Genomic DNA, 24,219 nt, shown 5'->3' on the forward strand with positions numbered 1-24,219 from the left:
CACCAGGTGAATGTATATAAAATCATAGGCAGGATTGTACCTACAGGAAAACCATTTTTGCTTATAGGCTTGCACGAACTGTTCATTTCATGCTAAATTTAGATATATCTACAAGGCAAGTGACTTTGAGTGCATACCTATTCAATTGCTACTGCATACATATTGCATCTTATATTTTATGCACTGCACTTAAAGCATTGCAGGTTAAAAGGTTTATTACTGCTTCCTACTTCTATTTTGAGACGCCAGATTATTTCTCTGATTGAAACAATACTCTGATAGGTACAGGTATTTGAAATCACTTGTAGGATTTTCAGTATTCTCATCTTTGTTCACAGCCCAACTTTAAGAAAAATTCTAAAGCATTTTAACACTTATGTGCTCTTAAAAAAAACAAGTAATTTGACTTGTGAACATTTTAAGTGGTACAAATGCAGTTGTACAGTGGCTCGTTTCAAACTCCTGTAAACTTGTTTTCACTTAAGAGCTATCTAATGTTTGCTTTCTCTACAAACTCTCCCTTGATTTTTTTTTGTGAGGAATTGAATTGATATTTGCAGTTTATCATATGAGTTCGTCCAGAACACTTAAATTACTACTTCCCACCCCCCAAGAGTTAGAAAGTTTTTTTTTAAAAACAAATGGAAAAACAACAAAAACCACAACAACTTATAATAGGCACCCTTAAACTTAAGTTTTGCTTTACATTACCTCATTACTAGCAGTATTCCCTTTATTTCTGTAAACTAGCAGTATTCCTGTTACTTTCCTAAAATAAGTACTGAAGTTATGTTGTTCAGTTATCCAAGGCAGCTGAAAGGTTTTTAAGTTACCACTGTATTTCACGGGCCACCTTTAAGGAAAAGCTGACAGTCATTTACCTTTGTTTAATAAATAAATAAATAACCTGTTCTTTCATTTTATTTATTTTTGTAGTTTTCAGATATACCTAGATGGTTAACTTGGATTATACCCACACAATTTAATGTTTCAGTTATCACAGAGCTGTAAAATGCAAGTTTGTGTGTGCTTAGTTGTTGCTGTTGTCTGTTTACACACAGTATCTTTCTAATATTTTACAAACTGCTGGTTTCTTGCATACGCTGTAGGATGGCTAAACATATCTTTGAATCCCATTTCTGGTGTAGATTTGCATTCTGCTTTCGGCTAAATGTTTAGGACATGAGCCTATAAACACATTAGCTCATGTATAGCCAGTGGAACTACTCAGCTGCTTAAAATTAAACATGTGGTTTAATATCTGTAAGATTTGGGCTCTAATTTCCAATTACTTTGTTCACTTGTCACTAAGCTACACCTACTAAAGGGTGACCATACTGTCCAAACTCATTACGCCACATACATTCAGATTCTAATCTCAGCGTCAGCAATAGAATGATGTAAATCATACTTTCAGGGTGGGGGACTCTATCCTAGGAAGCAGTGATTCTGAAAAAGGTTTTCGGGTCATGGTGGATAATCAGTTGAACATATCAGCTGAACATAAGCCCGCAGTGTGGCCAAAAAGGCTAATGCAATCTTGGGATGCATAAATAAGAGTAGAGAGGTTATTTTACCTTTGTATTTTGCACTGGTACAACTGCTGCTGGAATACTTTGTCCAGTTCTGGTGTCCACAATTCAAGAAAGATGTTGATAAATTGGAAAGGGTTCAGAGAAGAGCCACAAGAATGACTAAAGAGTTAAAAAACCTGCCTTAGAGAGAGTGATAGACTCAAGGACACCTCTATATTTAGCTTAACAAAGAGATAAGGGGTGACTGATCTACAAGGCTGTAAGTACTGCATGGGGAATAAATATTTGATATTGGGCTCGTCAGTCTATCAGAAAGAGATATAACACGATCCAATGGCTTGAAGTTGGAGATAGACAAATTCAGACTGGAAATAAGTCATACGTTTTTAATAGAAAGTAACCATTGGAACAATTTACCAGAGGCCATGATGGATTCTTGAACACTGGCAATTTTTTAAATTCAAGATTGGATGCTTTTCTAAAATTTCAGCTTTAGAAATTATTTTGGGGGAGTTCTGTGGCCTGTGATACACAGGAAGTCAAATTAGATGATCACAGTGTTCCCTTCTGACCTTGGATTGTATAAATCTATAAATTATGAAAATATGAGAAGCTGGTTCCAACTTGAAATATAAAACATTGTCATTTATGAAATATTGTATATGAAATAAGTAGACAGAACCAATTCTGAAAGCATTGTTTTGTTTGAATGACTCTAGGTATAACTACACCTCTACCCCGATATAACGCAACCCGATATAATGCAACCCAATATAACACGAATTCGGATATAACGCAGTAAAGCAGCGTTCTGGGGGGTGGGGCTGCACGCTTCGGCAGATCGGCGTGTCTGGCTCTGACATGCTGCTCTGAGCGGCGTGTAAAGGGTGCCAGGCTGGGCAGAGGGGTTGGATAAGGGGCAAAGGGTCTCAGGGGGCTGGTCAGGGGACAAGGAGCAGGCAGGGTTGGATGGTTTGGAGGTTCTGGGGGCAGGGCGGTCAGGGGACGGGGAACGGGGTGTTTGATAGGGTGTGGGAGTCCCAGGGGGCCTGTCAGGGGGCGGGGGTGTGGATAGGGGTCGGGGCAGTCAGGGGACAGGGAGCAGGGGGGTTGGGTAGGGGGTGGAGTCCTGGGGGTGATTAGGGATGGGGGGGGTCCTTTGGAGGGGGCGGTCAGGGGACAAGGAACAAGGGGGCTTAGATGGGGGTGGGGTCTTGGGAGGGGTGGTTGGGGGGTCTCTGGAGGGGGTAGTTGGGACAAGGAGTAGGGGGGGTTAGATGGGTTGGAGGTTCTGAGGGGTCAGTTGGGGCAGGAAGTGACTATTAATAATGGAAATGCTCAAGGCCAAAGCAATTTCAATCTAATGCGGTTTCACCTATAACGCGGTAAGATTTTTTTGGCTCCTGAGGACCGCATTATATTGGGGTAGAGGTGTACTTGTTCCAAGCTTACCAGCTAGAAACTGATTACCAGTGCATACTGTATGAATTCAGTAATGAGAAATGCCAGCTCCCAGCATCAAGGTATTGAGCTTCCTTTTTGGATAAGAAATGAAAGATTAGAAAAAGTGTCTATGGTTAGTTCACTTTGGAAATTTTGGCTTTTGAGTTACATTCAGACTCCTATGCTTCATGAAGAAAAAACTGTAGAGATATCTAGTAAAAATTTTAAGTTACTGAATGTTTTTGATTTTTTTTCTCTCTTCTGAAGTCTCTTTTCTGATGCTTTATTGCAGCTTTGGAACACCTTTATGAAATTTTGTTCTGCGCTTTTTGTACTTTAAAGCTATTGCACTTTTGGCTGAGGAAATCTGTACAGTTTGATGTTAAAATAACTAAGGCCTTTCAAAACTCCAGCATATTTATCTCCCCTTTCTTTCACTGAAAGCATAACCATCTATAGAGGAGCTAAGAGGAAACCTCTTTTCAACTAGTCTCCAGTATACATCAGGGCTTTTATTTCATTCTATTAATATTTATAGAACATATATGTGATTATTCTAATCTAAGAAGATGTGCAGAGTTTGTGCAGTTCAAAGTTTCAAATATTCAGCCTTGAATTATTTTGCCTTTAGAAGCTTTTTTTCACATCATTCATAACTTGCAGTTTCCAAGTAATTCTCTTTTGCTCATCAGTCAAGAGTTCACTTAAAATAGAGACAATGGCTTTATTGGTGCATATAGAACTTCAAAATAAAGAGCTGGATGTTTTCGTACATAGTTGTCAAAGCTACAGTATTCTGCCATATAAGTTTGTGGCTTTCAATTCCGCTGCTTCTGCACAGTGTCCCGAACACATGCTGTGACTGCCTTGTCTACTGATGGCATCTTCTACCATTTGTTCCACAAAGCTTTTGCTGCTGCACTGTCACTCCTGTGTACTGCATATTTTTATATCTGACTAATGTTAAGATCTGCTTAATTTTATTTTCTTGTCATTCCCAGTGGACCGTATTGTGGGCCTGGATCAAGTCACTGGTATGACAGAGACTGCTTTTGGCTCTGCATATAAGACCAAGAAGGGCATGTTTCGTACTGTTGGACAACTGTACAAGGAATCTCTCACCAAACTGATGGCAACTCTCCGAAACACTAATCCCAACTTTGTTCGCTGCATTATTCCAAACCACGAGAAGAGGGTATGGGTTGAACACCAGTTTTGTCCTCTTAGCAATTTTTGACCTGAAAATCACTATCTGGGTTCTAAATGGAGACCTCATACAGATGCACACTGTATTCCTCCTTTCAAAATAGGGAGAGTACTTAAGATATTCATACAGGCAGAATATTTCTTCTGTATCATGTGTACATGGAAACATAGGTGAAGTCGTGAAAAATTATAACTGTCTTTCCTTCATAAGTTCAGAGTACAAAGGTATTCTTTGTTTCCTTGTCCAGGCTGGAAAATTGGATCCACACCTGGTTTTAGATCAGCTTCGCTGTAATGGTGTCCTGGAAGGAATAAGGATTTGTCGACAAGGATTTCCAAACAGGATAGTATTCCAGGAATTCAGACAGAGGTATGACTAGCTTGGGTTTTTACAATTTATTTTTTTTCAGTTAAAACTTACACAACAGTTTGGGGGGTGGTTTAAATTAAAAAAAAAAAAAAAAAAAAAGAAAAGAAAAGAATCTGGAGGTGGTTTGAGGCTGAAGTGCTGAGGGGAGGGTGTTTGGGATACTTCCTATTTTCCCTTTCCAACACCAGTCGTCTTTCTTTTGCCATCTCATGTCTCTTCCCACGCAGTTCCAAACCATTCTCCACACAGGCACCCAAGATTCCAGACGTTTAAAAATAACGGCAGACACAGTTTTTCCTGAAACTTCTTTCGATGTTGATTATATTTAAAGTAAGCCAGAGTAGTGTCATTCGGGTCTCAGGGAGGAAAATATTTTCTTTCCTTTTTTCTTGATTTTTAGAGTAGGAAGGTGAACGAGGGTTGGTCAAATTTTTGTGACTTTGCCTCCTGGTGGTAAGCGCTCTTGTGTGTGAGTGCAAAGGCTCTTTACTTTAGGTAGGTGTTAAGAAAAGCTTACTGAATATACTGATTATATTTTTAGAAACAGAGTAACTGGAATGCTAGCAATTGTACATTTTGTCCTTTTCTGGCAAAATTGTAAAAAGCGCTAGAATCCCATTTTTCAAAAGCGAAATGGGTGTTTTGGTGCCTAAGCTACTTTTGAAAATGGAACTTAGTTTTTTTTTAACACATTTTTGAAAATCTTGCCTTGGGTGTAGCTTCCTTTTTCAATGGTGTAAAAAATATTTCCTAATGGATCAATTGAAACATTTTCTGGATAAACTCTCTTTGAAGTCATTCCCCACCCTCTCCCCCAGTGGGTTTGGCAATTCGCAGCTTACCAGGGTAAACAGCCTATTTTGGTCTTTCTTCCAAAAAGCAGTACTTCAAACACACTCTCTCTCTCTCTCTCTCTCTTTTTTTTTTTTAAAATGTATGGAGAAAGACTTCCCACACCTCTCTTCTTAGTGCATTTGTGTCAGTTCTGAAACACTTTCTGGGTATTCACAGGTATAGGAATAAAATACCTAAATGTCAAGAAGCCAACTCAAGGAAATTTGGCATTTTAGACATTAACCTTTCCTTCTCCAAACAGTATCTTATCTTAAGTGTGCGCGTGTGATGGGTGATGGTTCACTTCTTGTCACACGCTGCTGGTGAAAACATTGAGGCTACCAGTTCATTCTTCTCCCTTTTTTGTGAGAAAAGTCTCACACTTACAGTTCAGAAATAAAGAAAATCAATGCCAGTTTGCTAATATGGTTGGGCTGGCGGTGATTCGTTAGTGGGTCCAGTGGTTTTGTTCTTTTCTTGACTTACAGGTATGAGATCCTTACTCCTAATGCAATCCCTAAGGGTTTTATGGATGGCAAGCAGGCTTGTGAACGAATGGTAAGCATTTAGTGATATTTAGATGTAAATCATTTAACATTTGCAGCCAAGAGTACATTGTTTTGTGCTCTTTGTTATAAAGAATTGATTTGCCTTTCATTTAGATCAGAGCATTGGAGCTGGACCCCAACTTGTACAGAATTGGACAGAGCAAGATTTTTTTCCGAGCTGGTGTCTTGGCACATTTAGAAGAAGAACGGGATCTGAAGATCACAGACATCATTATCTTCTTCCAAGCTGTCTGCAGAGGATACCTGGCCAGAAAGTGAGTGAATGAGCAACTGAAGTGGCCATCTAAAGTCGAAACTTAATCCTTTTAAAGTTCTAATACATACTTTCTTATAAGACGACTTGGCTTAACCCAGTAAACTGTATGATCTTCAGTAACAGTTGTTTTAGGTTTGACAAGCTAGTGAATTAGCAGATCGAATAATGGCTACTGGCAAGCTTGCAAGCCTAAACTGACACTCGCTGAGGATCATGCGATTTATCATAGTTCTATAGTCCAGCAAGAATGTCTTGACAAAGGGGTGCATCTTACCTTTTTGACTACCTCGTGGTGCCATTCTTTCTTTCTTTTTTTTTAAGAATTTCATTTAATTGTTTCGCATTTTTGAGTTGAAATAACTCAGGTACATTTTTATCTAGCTAAAGCTAAGCCTACTGGAGACCATAAAGTCTTACTCCTTTTTGTTACTGTTACTGTTCTAATATATTAATGTGTTAAAATATTTGACCAATATTTGGTCAGTTGACCAGTTTATTTTTGGACCAGTCAAATGCCTAGCCCTAAGTTGGTTATGCGATTAGTATGAAATTGTAATTTTATTTTCATTACCATTGAATGTCTTAATTATTGCTTGGGTGGTTATGTATTGATGGCTTTAAAAACTCTCTTGCTCTACCAGTATGTCTCAAACCTAACCTGGAGGGCCACCTCTAGGATTCAAGGGAGAGTTCAGTCTTTGAGGTCATTTGTGGGACTTTTAGCACAGGGGTCAGCCTATCACAAACGCTCTTTGTAATATGAATGCTGAACTTGGGTCTTAGCTTGATCCTTAGATGAGAAATGATCACTCTAGAGTTCTGTTTCCCATAAATCGGGTTAGTCAGCCTGTTGTGGTTTAAAAGTGTTCCAGAATGATCACCTAACTACAAATACAAATATACTTTATGCTTGGCCTTACTAAGTGTGGAAAATGTTTTGTGCTTCTGCCTTTAGGGCCTTTGCAAAAAAACAGCAGCAGTTAAGTGCATTAAAAGTCCTGCAGAGGAATTGTGCAGCGTATCTAAAATTAAGGCACTGGCAATGGTGGAGAGTCTTCACAAAGGTTGGCTGTTTTCTGTCACTTTCTTTAACACACTATGCTACACGTTTTCCTCCATACACACAGTTCACTTTCTAATTCCATTGCAGGTGAAGCCTCTTCTGCAGGTTACTCGACAGGAAGAAGAACTTCAGGCTAAGGATGAGGAGCTGCTGAAGGTGAAGGAAAAACAGACAAAAGTGGAGGCAGAACTTGAGGAGATGGAGAGGAAACATCAGCAGGTTTGTTGTGCTAAAGATCAAGTCTCTAATGGCCAGGTACTGACCTAAGTCTTGTGTGAAGAACTCCTTTTGACATCCGTGGGAGCTCTGTGGACAGAGAGCATTGTACAGCAAGTGATTAACTCTATTATGTGAGACAAGACCACTTGTTGATTTCACTCATTTACCTATGGATCCAAACCTGACAAATCATCTTGTTTCAGAACAGAGGGACAGGTATTTTGACAGCCTTTTCTGTGCTTTTAAAAGGGGGGGGGGAGGGGAAAATGCTGCTGGTAGCATTTTAAGTGTAAATTTCAGGCCAGGAAACTTTTCTGTAGCACTCCTATGTTGTAAATAACCAGTGAGAGGAAACAGGTTTGTATGAAGTTTATTTTTTGTTGTTTCTAACTGAAACTGGATCAGAGTAATGATGAATATGTGTGTCCTATTGAGCAGAAATGTTGTATGATGTCATTGTGATTGGTATTTGTTCCAGTCATTTAAAATCTTAATTGGTTATTGATTGGTGAAGACATGAGTTAATATTGCAGAATCTACAGAGCAGGAAATAAAATGAATTTCAATCTAGGGAAAATAATACAAAATCAGACGAGCAGTAATTCCAAGAGAGCTAGAGGAAATAGTGGACATCAGATTAGACTTGAGCTTGCTCTTTGATACAGTAGCAAAAAATGCAAAAGAGAATTTGGGTGGCCTAAGCAGAGGTATCCTATCATAGTTCCTCGTGGGTGATGTCTTAGGCCCATATGAAGTGCCCAAAATAAGAAATGCGTACTAAGATGATGAATACAGTGTAAAAAGGAAGTAGGAAAAAAACTGCACAAAAACTGTTTTTTAGATAAATGAGAAGAAATTCAGAGAGGAGCAACAAATGACAAGAGGCTGGACAGACTGGTTGCGGAAACTGTCAAAAGGACTAAATGTGGCTACTTTGTCTAAACAGAGTCTTAAGTCAAACTGTCTAAAAGTATTCAAAGAATGTAACTGCCAAGGAAGGAGAGCAATTGTTTAAGATGATGTAGGAGGGAATAACTAGAAGTAATGAGTTGAAATTAAGAGTAAAGTAAAATAAGGTAGTCAGACTATCTTGTTTAGATCATTTCTGCCTGGTAGACCAGATGTAGTCTCCTCAGGGGAAGTGTAGTGGGAAGCTCCATCACATGAATAACTAAAAACTGAACTGGACACAACTTCAGAAAATACCCCCTAGGAGACAGTCTAGTGCTGTGAGGCAGAAGGTGGACCAGATGAAGAATGGTCTTATGCTTTTAACTTCTGTGACTTATTGGTAAAGGGTACATGTTAGTTTTCAACTTCTGTAATAATCAGGTCTATAATCTCATGTGAGACCTTTCGGCAACGTAGCAGTAGAGAATCTTGAGGGTTCGCTGTTCCGTAACCTTTGCAGATTGTAGAAGAAAAGAACATTCTTGCAGAGCAGCTGCAGGCAGAGACAGAGCTGTTTGCTGAAGCTGAGGAGATGAGAGCCCGTCTGGCCGCCAAAAAACAAGAGTTAGAAGAAATTCTGCATGATCTGGAATCCAGGGTTGAGGAGGAAGAGGAAAGGAACCAAGTCCTGCAAAATGAAAAGAAAAAGATGCAGGCACATATTCAGGTACTCCTTTTAGTGCACGGCAATTGGAAGGACGTATGATCAGAACGCTAAAATATTGGGCTATAGGCTCCCCCCCAGTAACTTTGCCTGGAGGGAATGAAAGGAGTGGAAACAATCGCGCCTTTGGGTCGATGGTAGGGGGAGTGAAAAGCGGTATCCTAGCATCTTGGATCCATCTTGTACAAATTTGTGGTCTTCATGGGTATGAATATTTGGTGAAACAAGGGAGAAAGGAGTAGGTAATATTTGCAACATCATTCTCCTTGAAACAAGCATGGATTTTCCCCAAGTATACGTATGCAGAAAATGCTGTCTTGGGAGTTGCACCAAATGCAGGTGGAGAGTTGGTGGCAGCATGGCTCTTGAGGGAGCTTTAATACCATTTGAAGTGGGGTGGGGATTGGGAATACACTGCACAGGGCCTAGGTGCTTCCCTGTGGGAACTAAGATCCATGTGATTTCCTCAGAGATGGAAGTGAAATGTTTCATGCTTGTTCGTGACCACAGAGAAATCCATTCACTAGGTCTTACCAAAGCATGCAAAGACTGTTTCGTCCACTCCAGATATGCTCAGATTTTCTTTTGCACTCTCATGGCTGCATCTTGATGTGGGTTAGGTCTTATATTTCAGACTTGAGTTGGGGGAGACTTTCAAAAAAGCCTTGGTGTAAAGGAACATGCAGCCATCTGAAAGCCAGGAAGTGCTCTTGAAAATCTTTCGCATTCTTCCATAAGAACTCAGGTGGTCTTCCAAGTTTTGTGGGAGAAACTGATTTGGAAACAACTGTCAATTAATGGAAAATAGTATGATGTTAACCATGGCTGCAACTGAAGTGTTGAAAAGTGCTGTTATCAGCTCACTTACATGTATATCTAGATGTCCATGCCAGTCTCAGAAACCCTCTTAGGGATCCAGATCCTTTATGAGGTCCAGCAAGCTCCTTTCACTGCATCCCTCTCCTCATCCTCCTATATATTTTTTAGCAGCGCCCCCCCCCCCCCCACACACACACACACACTCTTAAATTTAAAGGTCTGTTAAGTGGCATTTCTGCTGTGCCCCAGATACTAGCAATGTCAAGCGTTACACACTTGCTTGTGTGCAGTGCTCTCTGGGGAAGCTTTGATATAAATAAAGCCTAATATGATGGGGGCTGTAAAAGGAAATTAAATGTGAAAAAAACAGTGCAATGTTATGGCTGCCATTTCACAGTCCAAGTGGCTTGCATTCCTTCTGGGAGCCATATACTCTGCCCCATTGAGTGTGCATCTGTTAAAGTTAATATACCATACAGCAGTACAAAATGCAACATGGCTGTGTTAGCTGCTTTGGAAAGCATACACTTGAACTTCCTGACTTATAGTATAATTAAGATTTATAAGCACAACTTTGCACTTACGTAGTGTATCAGATTATGACTATCTAGTATAAAGTTGCATTATACTAGGGTAAGGCTCTTACAATTGAAGCCACTTTTCATTGTTAGCGCTTTACTCTGGAAAGCGAGGGAGCCTCTTTAGAAATAGTGAGGAGCTTTGTGCTTCTGTTGACTTGGAGCAGATGGGAAATATGGAAAACATGATGCAATTGTGCTTTCTTTCTTAGGACCTAGAAGAGCAACTTGATGAGGAAGAAGGAGCTCGACAGAAGTTGCAGCTTGAAAAGGTAACTGCTGAAGCTAAAATCAAGAAGATGGAAGAAGAGATCCTACTTCTAGAGGACCAAAATTCCAAATTTTTGAAGGTGAGAAACCTGTATGTGATGTAAGTAAAACCTCTCATGTTAGAAGAAAATGTGGGAGGTGGCAGCTTGCAGTGGACATGTCAGGCTTTCTGGTAGTGTCAATGTGTTTTTCAATGTATTCTCAATCCTTCCAAGATTATCCTTGAATTGTGATCTTCCTGGAAGGAGGCAGGCCTGAGCTGCTTCCTACAGACTAAATACAAAATGCAAAATTTTTAGTAAGAATCTTTGGGAGTATTTATCTCACTTACTCTCATGCAGTGCGCAATAGCATATACAATATATATTTTTCTTGTCGACAGTGACTAACGATTTGGAGTGCCCCAATTTTTGAGTACCCAACTTGAAGCTCCTTATGGGGGTCCACTTTCAAGTGGTTTGTTCTCAGCACTTTCGGAAAAGTGTTGGGCACGGACTATCTAAAAACGATATCTCAGGCGTGGCATCCCATATCACCAATCACCGTTAAATGGGGGCGTTCATTATTTGGCAACTAGTCAAACTGAGCAGTAATGCTAACTTGCAGCCAGTTGGAATAAAGCTTGTACTAAGGTATAAGATTTCTATACAGAATTCCTACATTCACATTCTATTGGTGCCTGAGGGCATTTTATATACTCTAACAGTCAATCTTTTTATCAACTAGGAAAAGAAACTAACGGAGGATAGAATTGCCGAATGCACCTCTCAGCTGGCTGAAGAAGAAGAAAAGGCCAAAAACTTGGCCAAACTCAAGAACAAACAGGAAATGATGATCACAGATTTGGAAGGTTAGAGATCTTTTTGAATATGCCTTCTAACAACTTGACACGTATGACAGGAAGTAATAGGTCACTTAAAGTAAATCTGAGTACAATGGAATCCCTGTTTTATGCACTAATTAGGGATTGAGGAGTTCTTAAAATTAAGTTCATAAAATTAGAGTGGATACGCTGCGTAAATTGTAGTACGGCATACTTCATCTTTCTCTTCTTGTCTTTCAAACCACTGCAAATTGATTTCCAGGATATTGAAGGCTTTGGAATGTGAATGAATGTTGACTTGTTCTTCATCAACATCACTTTCTTAATGTTTGTTTTTTCGGTGGGGAACAATGGTTTGTATACCTTGGTCATTCATAAGATTAGTGTTACTAAAATGGAGGTGCTATGTTCACTAGTCTCAAGTATGACAAATATGTCAGATGCGCCCCAAAATGTTCATCTTTTGTGAGGGCTTGGATACCTCAGTAGCTGCTATTTATTGTCCATCCAGCCCTTCTTTAGCTAAGTGTTCCATTTGCATCAGGCGTCTTCTATTTTGGCATAGCAATTTTGGTGTCGCATATGACCACACTAACCTATGTCTGGTCTTCGCTATTAGTCCCTCACTTTTGGAAACCCATTTAATGTACAAACACTTCTTTAAAAATTCAAGATGCTAGATGCATCCTTTTAGTAATAGCAAACAATGCTTGCCTTTTCCAGATGGTAGCTGCAATTTCATATGATAAAAACGTTCAAATGACATTTTTCTAAAATAATGTTTAGGGCTGTCAAGCAATTAAAAAAATTAATCATGCTTAATCGCACTGTAAATAGAATACCATTTATTTAAATAGTTTTGGATGTTTTCTACATTTTCACATATTGATTTCAATTACAACAGAATACAAAGTGTACAGTGTTCACTTTATATTTATTTTTGATTACAGGTATTTGCACTGTAAAAAAACAAAATAAATAGTATTTTTAAATTCACCCAATACAAGCACTGTAGTGCAATTTCTGCATCACGAAAGTTGAACTTATAATGTAGAATTATGTGCAAAAAAACCTGCGTTCAAAAATAAAACAATGTAAAAGTGTAGAGCCTGCAAGTCTACTCAGTTCTACTTCTTATTCAGCCAGCCAATCACTCAAACGAACAAGTTTGTTTATATTTGCAGGATACAATGCTGCCTGCTTCTTGTTTACAATGTCACCTGACAGTGAGAACATGCATTTGCATGGCCCTGTTGTAGCCAGCATCGCAGGATATTTATGTGCCAGATGCACTAAAGATTCGTATGTCCCTTCATGCTTCAGTCACCGTTCCAGGGGACATGCATCCATGCTGAAGATGGGTTCTGCTCGATTACAGTCCAAAGCAGTGTGGACCGATACATGTTCATTGTAATCATCTGAGTCCGATGCCACCAGCAGAAGGTTGATTTTCTTTTTTGGTGGTTCGGGTTCTGTATTTTCTGCATTGGAATGTTGCTCTTTTAAGACTTCTGAAAGCATTCTCCCCACCTTGTGTCCCTCAGATTTTGGAAGGCACTTCAGATTCTTAAACCTTGAGTCAATTTCTGTAGCTATCTTTAGAAATCTTACATTGGTACCTTCTTTGCATTTTGTGAAATCTGCAGTGGAAGTGTTCTTAAAATGAACATGTGCTGGGTCATCATCTGAGACTGCTATCACATGAAATATATGGCCGAATGCAGGTAAAACAGCAGAGGACATACAATTCTCCTCAAGGAGTTCAGTCACAAATTTAATTAACATGTTATTTTTTTAACGAGTGTCATCAGCATGGAAGCATGTCCTCTTGAATGGTGGCCGAAGTATGAAGGAGCATGCGAATGTTTAGCATATCTGGCATATAAATACCTTGCAATTTCAGCTCCAAAAGTGCCATGCAAATGCTTGTTCTCACTTTCTGGTGACATTGTAAATACTTTTACAAGAGATAATGTTGCCCTCTTCTTAAACAAACTTGTTTGTCTTAGCAATTGGCTGAACAAGAAGTAGGACTGAGTGGACTTGTAGGCTCTGAAGTTTTACATTGTTTTGTTTGACTGCAGCTATGTAACAAAAATCTATACTTGTAAGTTGCACTTTCGCAACAAAGAGATTGCACTCCAGTACTTGTATGAGGTGAATTGAAAAATACGATTTTTTTATCATTTTATTGTAAATATTTGTAATAAATACACACGTTGATTTCAATTACTACACAGACTACTATATATATGAAAATGTAGAAAAACATTCAAAATATTTAATTTCAGTTGGTATTCTTGTTTAACAGTGCGATTAAAACTGATTAATCGTGATTTATTTTTTTGAATTAATCGCACGAGTTAACTGCGATTAATTGACAGCCCTAATAATGTTATAGGCTAACTATATTTGTTTTGGCTAGCCGAAATCATATATGAATAAGTAATTCTAAATAACTTTTGCTTGTCTTGATGCTCTGTTTATCTAAAAGGGTTCCTTTTCTGCTCCTGACACTTGTTTCATATCATATGTTTTTATAAGAAATACCATAAAATGTTTTCTAAGCAGCCACTTGCCAAGTCAACTTTGTGTAATCTCCTCTTAGAGTTGATTATACAAAATGGCTTCTGGCGGTAAAATGTCTGGTTATTGTGCAACTCCAACTTGGCACTTAACGTTGTGCAAAATTTATAGTCTGTGGTGTTCTCTGCACCCTAATTTTGAAATAATGTCTCATCTTCTGTACTATGGGCAGTTTTGCTTCATATTTTACAACTGACTTGATTATGGAAGAATAGAAACGTTTGAATCTTCTTCAGTTGGGCAAAACTAGAACTAATAAGGGTAGCAGCTGACTTTTGTACCAGTTTTGAGATACTTCAGATGCCTTAGGATGGACATAAGTGGACTAGTTACTCACTGGAAAAGAATGCTTGTTTAAACGTCTGAGTAAATCAGCTTTGGCCACTGCTGATTTGCCTCAACAAACTGGTGGATCTTAGGGGGCACTGCGAGGACCATTTTTTAAAATGGAAAGCTAAAGTTGATATGCAGTACTCATGCTTGCCCTCCTTGCCCAAGGAAAGTATAACTATTTCCTCTCAAATAGCTTCAGTATAAAGAGCCTATAGTCTATATTTATTAGAGCAATGCTGCAGATGATTTAAGAAAGCTAATATAATTCAGATGACTTGTTTAGGTTCCCTAATCACAAAATGGGTGTCACTTAAACACTTCATCCTGAGTCCGTTTCCATTATTTTTAATATAATGATTGAGTCATCTTGTAGCGCAGACCTTGGAGTTCTCCTTCCCATCTAAACCACTAAACCAATGAACAATTTGGTTTAAGGACTTTGGTGTCCTCCAGGAGAGGACTCCTTAGTCTGAGTCTTGCTTCTCAAGAGGTTAACTGCAGGAAAGGTGACTTTAGGACACCCAAGACTCTATCCTGAATGCAGTACAGCATGAAAACAGAGCCTGAGAGCTTTTTCTAAGTAGAAAATCCCTAGTCACTATGCTTCTTGCCACAGAGGTTTGTACACTGCTGCGCTCAGTGCATTCTATTCATGCTGTGACCTCTTCAGGCCTCTGTCATTGGGCCAGACAATGGGGTGGAGGGGGGCCTGATGTAGGCTAAGACCAGATAGGGTGATGCAGCACATGGAGCCAGCCCACTCAGCTGGCAGCAGTATAAGGAGAGGGCTGTCATCCAGAGAAGGATGGCATAGAATGGGGGGGATAAGGACTTTTGAGCTCTGTAAGGGAAGGGATTTTTCAGTCTCTCTAAACCCTGTCCCATCTCCCAAGATACTCAAATCTTCCTGGAAGCTCAGGAATAAAAAACTAAAGACCTCTTCTAAGATATTTCTGAAGCTGTGTCCAGAGGATTCATATTACTCTGCATCTGTCACTGCAAGGTAACAACTTGCCGTAGCAATCTGCTCCGTCCCCAGGAAATAAAACTCTTGTGATTCAGGTAATTGCCAGACCTGCCCTGGGCTCCACTGCTTCCTTTTGTTGTTCCATAACTTGTCTGGAAGTGAAATATTTCCTCTGACGTTGAACCAAAATGCTGTCCTTTGGAAACTGCTAAATTGGTGTTCTAGCAAGATTGGGATTCTTACCAGAAATGCCTTCACATCAATGAAGTTCACTCTTTCCTGAGGATTTTTGAACTCTAATGATATTCCCTTATTCCTGAGGGAGATCCCTCCTTGTTTCACCCTTCATTGCAGAAAGATCATAGAGACAGCTTGCTCATCTCCTGATAGTAAACCTGGCTTCTCAAGGCTGCCTGGAAAATTATACAAACTGTCAAATGGCTTATCTGACATAGGGCATCTGTCTCTTCATGTGGGTTCAGTCATGCCCTGCCCCAAGAAAAAAAAAATCTCTGTGAAATCCTGTGCCTTGCCAGAGGGATCCCCTTAGTGGGCAAAAGTGAAGCATAAGAACATAAGAATGGCCATACTGGGTCAGACCAAAGGTCCATCCAACCCAGTATCCTGTCTACTGACAGTGGCCAATGCCAGGTGCCCCAGAGGGAGGGAAGCACTTATAAGGGCGGGGAGAGAAATTACCTCAGTGCAGCTCACCTTTCTGCAGCAGGACAAAGTAATAAGATGTCTTAGTAGTGACTTGAGGGCAGCACCTGAGACTTTGAGGCCTGGTGGTCAGTCATGAGAAAGAGAGCCTTTGACCAGTGCAAGCACTAACTCATCTGGATGCATAGTCCGACACCAAGCAATCCTCATATTGTCAGTAGAGAGGGAAGAAGCATCAGCAGTGGATAAGCCCTGTGTACGTAGCACTCTCCATACATTCCCTTAAGTAAATATAGGCTAAACACACAGGCTTTGGCTGATGCAGGCTTTGGCTTCTGTCTTTGGAGTAGTACTTCCAGCTTTCTCTGGATATATGAAAAAGGGAGAAAATCTTTCTCTCCTCCCCACCTCCAACAGGTGACTGATTATTAGTGCCCTAAGGTACATGTCCTCTTTTGTCCCTTAAAGTGTTTCCTGGAGTACTGCCATTAGAGACCAGACCATTTGTTGTAGTTAATATAATAAAAGGACAAATTTTAATTGTACTTACCTGAAAGCTTGACGGATGCTGCTAACCAAGAGGAACTTTTGAACTGGATTGAAAAGATGTATTTTTCTCCCAAATTAGGGAGACAGACTAGTCTAACCAGATATATTACTAATCAGAAGGAATGAAACTGGAAATGGAGAGGCTCCAAAATCATTCCATCTGATTGTTCCAGAGAAAAGGGAGAAACCCAGATATCTCTGTTGTCTTGACCTAGTTATGTAAAGCAGACTTTCAGGAAAAGAGGATTAAAATGATATCCCTACTGATATTAAAAGAATTAGTAGTTTATCATTCAGTTGTCCACAACCAATAAAATTGCAAGATGCAGGCTTTTTGCCATCTTTTTATACAATGTACTGAAAGAGTTGTATTGAATATCTTCTCATCCTTCTAAAGAACGTTTGAAAAAGGAAGAGAAGACCCGTCAAGAACTGGAAAAAGCTAAAAGAAAACTTGACGGAGAAACAACAGACCTTCAGGACCAAATAGCTGAGCTGCAAGCCCAGATTGAAGAGCTAAAGATCCAACTAGCCAAGAAAGAAGAGGAGCTGCAGGCTGCCCTTGCCAGGTCAGAGACTGGTGGGGTTTGTGGTTAGATAAAAATCAGTGGGATTTTATTTCAGATTTACCTTTTAATCCATTTTCAAGATTATACTAATCAGAGTTGGAAGTAAGGGAAGCTAGTTAGCACCAATTGCTGCTTTTTATTTTGAGACTGCTGAGGTTTCCTATCTGAGTAAGTTGCTCCTGTATTAGACTAACTGCAAAGCCAGAAAGGTATTTAAGGCTGTGAGACTAGTTCTTATTTACAGCAAAGGTATGTCTACACAGCCTGCAGCAGCGAGCCCTCCAGCCCAGGCTGACAGACATGGGGTTGCGGGGCTCACACTAGTTCTCTAAAAACGTCTGTTTAGACAGCTTTTTGAAGTTGCTGCTCAGGGGTGAGCCTCAGAGCTGGAGCTCTGGCCCAAGCTGCAACTTCAAAGAGCTGTCTACACAGCTATTCTTAGAGTGGTAGCGTGAGCCCAACTCCATGTCCCTCAGCCTGGGCTTACAGGAGCACTGCCATGGAGCACTGTGTAAATGTACCCCAAAGCACCTCTAGATTGCCAGAGTAGCGTAAAGGAGCTTTGGCATAAATGAGAATATGGCCTTATCAGTATGTTCCTTTTCGCAGTTTGTAGTACAAAGAAATAAGTTTTGCATTTGTATGCTAGGATTACTCTGCAAAAGAGCCTTTAACTTACCAACCCACTTCACTTTAAAACGACTGCAGTTGGCATATAACAATTCAGCATCAAGGTCGCGAGACCACTTAATCATAAGTCAGTCAGTGGCTTTGACATTCCTCAAGAAATATTCAAGAATTTGCATTTTCTCTGACACCAACCACAAAAAATTCTGCACAGTAAGAAATTGGGCTGTGAGTGAGGTTAATAAACCTTGGTTGGGGGTGGCTGACTACATTTTAAACTTAATTTCTGGTTATTGATACGGGTTTGGCAGCACCAAAATGTACTACGGTTACTTTATTTTTAAGTGATTGTTCTACACCAAACAATCTGTTTTTAAAACAGTTGATCTACTTGGACAACTCTGCCAATTTTCCATTCAGTTGTCGGTGATATTAAATGTGGCAGAAGAACTGTTAATAGAACTGCTCTCTGGCCTTCCTGGCTGCTGGGCCTTTAGAATCCAGCTCTGTGCTTTCTCTCCCCCCTCTAGTCACTAGTTAAAATAACCTTGCTGCTATACTGAGGTTTCTTACTAAAAATCCAAAACTTATTGCGCATTATTTTTTTAATAGTGTGACTGGAGACACAACTGCAAAAGTCATGTCGGTTTTCATGACTCATGATTTAGAAGTCTTAGTATACTGATGAGATACAAATTTTGGAGAGACTTTAGTATAGGAGTTAGAGAAGTGGAAGACTGGAAGTAAGACCACTTTAATGCCCAACATCCCTAACGGTATCTCTCTTAATAACTGAGGTACTAGTCTCAATACACTAAAAATGTACATGTTTGTTTAAAGGTGCATTTTGATGGTTGCTGTTTTAAGTAAAATCTATTTGGGTTCCATTTACTCAAATTCCATTATGAGGACTGGTAGTGAATCAGTCTTATTCCGTCTTTAATATCCGATCTTATTCTTGCCCATTCCTTATCCTGTGTCCATATTTAACAGAGGTGATGAAGAAGCAGTTCAGAAGAACAATGCACTGAAGCTAATACGAGAGTTGCAAGCTCAGATTGCAGAACTCCAGGAGGACCTTGAATCCGAGAAGGCATCGCGCAACAAGGCTGAAAAGCAGAAGAGAGACTTAAGTGAGGAGCTGGAGGCCCTGAAGACTGAGCTAGAAGACACTTTGGATACCACTGCAGCACAGCAAGAATTGAGGTGAGGTGACCAGCACATTTTAAAAGACACTATTTAAAGTCCAGGTTTAATTTAAAGAGAAAAAAGTTACTTCATAAAGATGTTTCATGTAACCTTAGCTTGAAACTAATGTCAGTGAAGATTTGTGGCTTTAATAATTTTCCCATATAGCTCTTTCCAGCCGACAGTTACAAAGTGTTTTACCAAAACTAATGAATTACACCTCAGTACCCTTTGAGGAAGGAAAATATTAATTGCAAAAAAAATACAGATGGGGAACTGAGCGGTAAAGTGACTTGCTGAGGCCCCACAGTGAGCCTGGTAGAGCTGGGAATAAAATCCAGGTCTACCAACTCCAGATCATTAATTGTGAAACCATTCTTCATCTCCCACTGGCCCCGCCCAATCCCAGGTGTGGATTGTGAACACTGCTGTATTACGCTGCTGTGGAAACAACTGTAACACTTCATGTAGACAGCAAGATACTGAAGTTCAAAAAGAAAATTTGCTTAAATGAGGAATAAATTAGACTGTAAAATGTTGAGCTTTAATAATCTACAATAGAACTTCAGAGTTATGAACACCAGAGTTGCAAACTGACCAGTCAACTACACAACTCATTTGGAACTGGAAGTACACAATCAGGCAGCAGCAGAGACCAAAAAAAAAAAAGAAAATGTAAATTACTTAAAATGCTGCTTTCCACTTTTTTTTCCTTCTGCATAGTAAAGTTTCAAAACTGTTTTTTAAGTCTATATTCAGGTGTAGACTTTTGAAAGAACAACCATAACATTTTGTTCAGTTCCGAACAACCTCCGTTCTTGAGGTGATCGTAACTCTTAGGTTCTACTGTATTATGATGCTTTCTCCAGGACAAAGCGTGAGCAGGAAGTGGCTGAATTGAAGAAAGCTATTGAAGAAGAAACCAAGAACCATGAAGCTCAAATACAGGAAATCAGACAAAGACATGCTACTGCATTGGAGGAGCTCTCTGAACAACTTGAACAGGCCAAAAGGGTGAGTGGAAATTGCAAGCTACTTCATGTGATAACTGAAATTTTCTTGCTTTGGGATTGTATACACTTCTGTCAAATAACACTGCCAGTCTTGTCCCTTTGTCTCATACTTGCTCATGGAGCTAATAGATCTTCGGTGATTGTATATGTCTGCTACAAAATGACCAAGAAGCTAGAATTCTAGCTCAAATACCAACCTGTTACTATTGGACACTCCCAGGATCCATCTCCCTGGCAGACTTGGAAGCGATACATCTAGAGACACAGTATTGTACCAGGTATTGTTAGCTGAATACTTGGTACAGCCGTCTGCAAGCTCATTTGATGAGAAGCACTTCTCAGAATGTAAAAAGAAAAGGAGTACTTGTGGCACCTTAGAGATTAACCAATTTATTAGAGCATAAGCTTTCGTGAGCTACAGCTCACTTCATCAGATGCATATCGTGGAAACTCAGAATGTGTAGATTGCAGAATGTTTCCAGAGAAAGTGGTGGTAATTTGGGGCTTTATACAAAAAAATTTGTATTGGCTAAATCAAGGTACTGTAGATGCTTTCACATTCAGTTCTGACAATGAACTTGAGTTGTGACCCATAATGCCCATTCTGTTCTAGTCCTAGGCATCTTTAATACACACTGCCAAATTGTGCAGTGGTGTTGTGACTTCTGTGATATGACAATATTCTGAAATATCCTAATTTAATGTTATTGAATTAGATAAGTATTTTATGAGTTCATTGCATTAAAAATTCAAGTATTTGATATGGGATTGTATGTAACTTCTTTAAGGAGAAGGCATGGCTAATGTAAAGCCTAGGACAGTATTATGCTTCAGATGACAGTTTGAAACAATGAGCTAGACAAAGAAATAAGCGGGTTTCTTGACCTACCTCTGCATCCATCCTTTTGAAGCCGTGCCTTGAGCATTGTCTGGCTGATTACCTATTTATGGTGGCTTCAAATACTCAAATGGGTTAAAGGAGTGACACTCAGAGCCATGAGTGGGTTGATTCTTGGCTGAAGCTGTGTTGAACTTGTGACCACAGGAAAAATCCTGCATGGGGTTTGAAGGACAAAAAACAACCAGAGCCCTTGCTGGTGTGAGGGGATGATCTCTGGTAGTGTGCATGTAGGTTATTTTATTGGTTTAGTAGTATGTTTGTTTTCTCTAACGCTTTTACATTAAGAATAAATGTGCTTGCTTAGAAAGAGCTGTGTGGTAACTTAACTGGCAATTACACGGAAAAGAGAAGCAAAGCAGGCCTGCTTAAGCAGTCTGTCTTTGCTAGGGAGGTCACAGCATAGTCAGGGAACTGTTCAGCCTGGAGAGCTCCTGGTCAGAAGGGGTTGAGATTTAGGTTTCCACCCAAGAGAGGTAATGACTGAGAGCCAGAAGTCTGGACTGGTGCTGTTGCTAGTCCATACACAGGGAATACAGGTGCAGTTATCTTGAACTGTGACCATTTTTATGATCGCTGTCACCCTAGTAGCCAGGGTGAGGACTCCCTCTTGTTAATTACATTTGCATAGCAATGTCTTCTGGTAGCAGCTACAGTATCTTGTTGAAAAGTGAAATTGTTCCAAACACTGCCAAGTGTAGTACGCTGAAGTCTGTTTAACTACAGTTGTCATAATTCACTAATGCCTTTGCAAATAATTAACATTACTGTTTGTTTTCTATGTTAAACATAGGGAATACTGCAGCAATTTCTCTTTGAAAAGGCAAAATTCTTGCTAGTGGGAACTACAGCATTAAACTACATTTCCACCAGCTTTACTTATCAACCTGAACAGCTTTAATGCTTAATATAATTATGTAAGACTTAAACACTTTGTTAATTTAAAACTCTTTTTGGATAAGCAAATATAAAGGATGGGAAAATACCTGCTGTCTTACCAAAGGGTCCTATGCTGATGTGTGAAGCTGCCATTTTTCTATGTATAGCTAACACTCACATTAGACTCAGTTGCCACTTGAGTTTAAAAATGTGTTTTGAGGTCAAATATTTTGTAGGAAAGTGCCTGATGGAGAATAATGTGAAATGCTATAATTAGTGATGCACTTTAATTTTGTGCTTTTCTAGTTCAAAGCAAATCTTGAAAAGAACAAGCAAGGCCTAGAAACTGACAACAAGGAGCTAGCCTGTGAGGTGAAGGTATTGCAGCAGGTCAAAGCAGAGTCTGAGCACAAGAGGAAGAAGCTAGATGCTCAGGTACAGGAACTACATGCCAAAGCGTCAGAAGGAGAGAGGATTAGGGCAGAGATGGCAGAAAAGGCTAACAAACTGCAGGTAAGATGGAAATTGATCTCTTCTCTGGCATACTCTTACAACCACAAAATCCTAACCTTAATTGGAAAATGAGCAAGGAATTAAAAAAATCAAGCATCTGCAGAAGTGACTGCAGAACATAGATAAACTTTCAAAACACCCCATTGCATTTTGGTCTTGCATCATCTGCTAAAATCAAAGGACTCTGCAAAAACACGCCTTGCAATGACTGAGATGTATGTGCATGGTATATGGTCAGCATGAAACCTGAATCTACAATTAAACTCTTGAAATGATCCTGCTTAGTCACGGTATAGTCTACAAAACTTTGAAACTGTTCTTTTAAAATAAATAAATAAAATCCAGACTTGGAATTCCTAATAAAACTCCATTGACTTCTGTAAAATGGAAATGGATGAAAAATATGTAAAGCTTTTCTGCAGAGTACAAGAGAAGTTTATGTAAAAATCGGGCAAACAACCAGAGACAGTTTTAAAAATTGTCAGGCACTTCCTAAATATTAAAAATATGGAACATTTTACCCATATAAAACTTTAACTTTTTATTCAGTTAATTACAGGTCTGAACTTTTTTTATTCATATTGTTGCTATCTGGGGTTTGTTACAAAATTAACAATATCCTTAGCAGCCGGCCAATAAATCTCACACTTGCCATCTTCCCTTGTACAGTGATTGTAAACACAGATTGAGCTGTTGATTCAAATTTGCAAAAAGGTCCATCAAACAGTTGTTTTGCACTGTATCTTAAAAGCCCCAGTCTTGGTCTCTGCTGAACAGCAAAAGAGTGAAAAATAAAGCAGAAGTGTCTGTAGTGAGTACGCAGTTGCCAGGTTTTCAAGTCTGGCACTTCACAACTATCGAATAGGGTAAAGGGAAGAGATGGTCTTTGAGAGAAGCTTCCAAGCAATTTACAGCTCTATATACAAAAGATAGTGCCCTGGATTGCATTTTTAATTGTTTCAGAACCAGTACAATGCAGGGCCTTTTGTTTAGGTAAAACAACCTAAACTTACTCAAAGGTGAGTGGCTCCATTTCACACTATCTGAAACTCCCAGGCAGTCCTCAAGTAGTTCCAAGGTAGGAGTGCATTACAGTAGCACATCCTGGAAATAACAAGCATTGACAGTTGGCAGGGATCTGTCCGAAAAGGTTGCAGTCTCTGGACCCTAATGTCCCTAGGGAATCCATGGACAGTGATAGATCCCATAAGGCAGCCCTGTAATGGAAATACCATTTAAATACTAATTGCAATATTACCAAAAGCAAAATATATGAATACAAAAGTGGTTATGGGATTGTTCTCTCAACAGCAGTGGGAGGTAAACGTGCATTTGAAAGAGATTTATTGTTTTAAAGTCATAATTGACATTCAACTTAAAAATGTAAAACTTAGCTAAAATTATTACCTGGGAGCATCTTTGTACCTGGAGCTCTCATTCTCTTAGCTTTCATGCTTGCTATATGTTGAGCATTGTGGTCTTTTGCACCCACATCTCTCAACAGCGTACAGCTGCTACAGCAGACCAGCTGCTTGGTGTTACCTTTTAGATTGCTTGCTTTGCAGAATGAGCTGGACAATGTCTCAAGCCTCTTGGAGGAAGCAGAGAAGAAGGGCATAAAGTTTGCCAAAGATGCGGCAGGTCTGGAGTCTCAGCTTCAAGATACACAGGTGTGTCATCAGTTGTAGTAAGAACCCAGTTTTTAACACTGAACTTGTGTTCATCAATAGAAACGTTCAGCTGTGGAACTGAAAACTGAGGGTCTCAGTCTCCTCTTCCAACAACACTTGGAGCCCCCTCTAGAAGGCTTTGTGAGAAACCTAAGTATCCACAT

General features: G+C 39.6%; 1 protein-coding gene across 3 annotated transcripts in view; it reads left to right on the forward strand.

The window, feature by feature from the left end:
- MYH10 (myosin heavy chain 10) overlaps positions 1 to 24,219 on the forward strand; it is a 144,743-nt gene that overhangs the window by 99,900 nt on the left and 20,624 nt on the right. For all 3 annotated transcript variants that reach the window (XM_073310850.1, XM_073310851.1, XM_073310852.1), the window contains 14 exons: positions 3,980 to 4,173; positions 4,433 to 4,554; positions 5,877 to 5,946; positions 6,051 to 6,211; positions 7,169 to 7,277; positions 7,364 to 7,495; positions 8,907 to 9,113; positions 10,720 to 10,857; positions 11,504 to 11,627; positions 17,096 to 17,267; positions 18,888 to 19,100; positions 19,952 to 20,096; positions 22,179 to 22,385; positions 23,951 to 24,055. In XM_073310850.1, the coding sequence (XP_073166951.1) occupies positions 3,980 to 4,173; positions 4,433 to 4,554; positions 5,877 to 5,946; positions 6,051 to 6,211; positions 7,169 to 7,277; positions 7,364 to 7,495; positions 8,907 to 9,113; positions 10,720 to 10,857; positions 11,504 to 11,627; positions 17,096 to 17,267; positions 18,888 to 19,100; positions 19,952 to 20,096; positions 22,179 to 22,385; positions 23,951 to 24,055 (2,099 nt within the window). The remainder of the gene's footprint in view (positions 1 to 3,979; positions 4,174 to 4,432; positions 4,555 to 5,876; positions 5,947 to 6,050; positions 6,212 to 7,168; positions 7,278 to 7,363; positions 7,496 to 8,906; positions 9,114 to 10,719; positions 10,858 to 11,503; positions 11,628 to 17,095; positions 17,268 to 18,887; positions 19,101 to 19,951; positions 20,097 to 22,178; positions 22,386 to 23,950; positions 24,056 to 24,219) is intronic.

The sequence above is a fragment of the Lepidochelys kempii genome, chromosome 14 (genome assembly GCF_965140265.1).
Source record: "Lepidochelys kempii isolate rLepKem1 chromosome 14, rLepKem1.hap2, whole genome shotgun sequence".
NCBI classification, from domain to species: Eukaryota; Metazoa; Chordata; order Testudines; family Cheloniidae; genus Lepidochelys; species Lepidochelys kempii.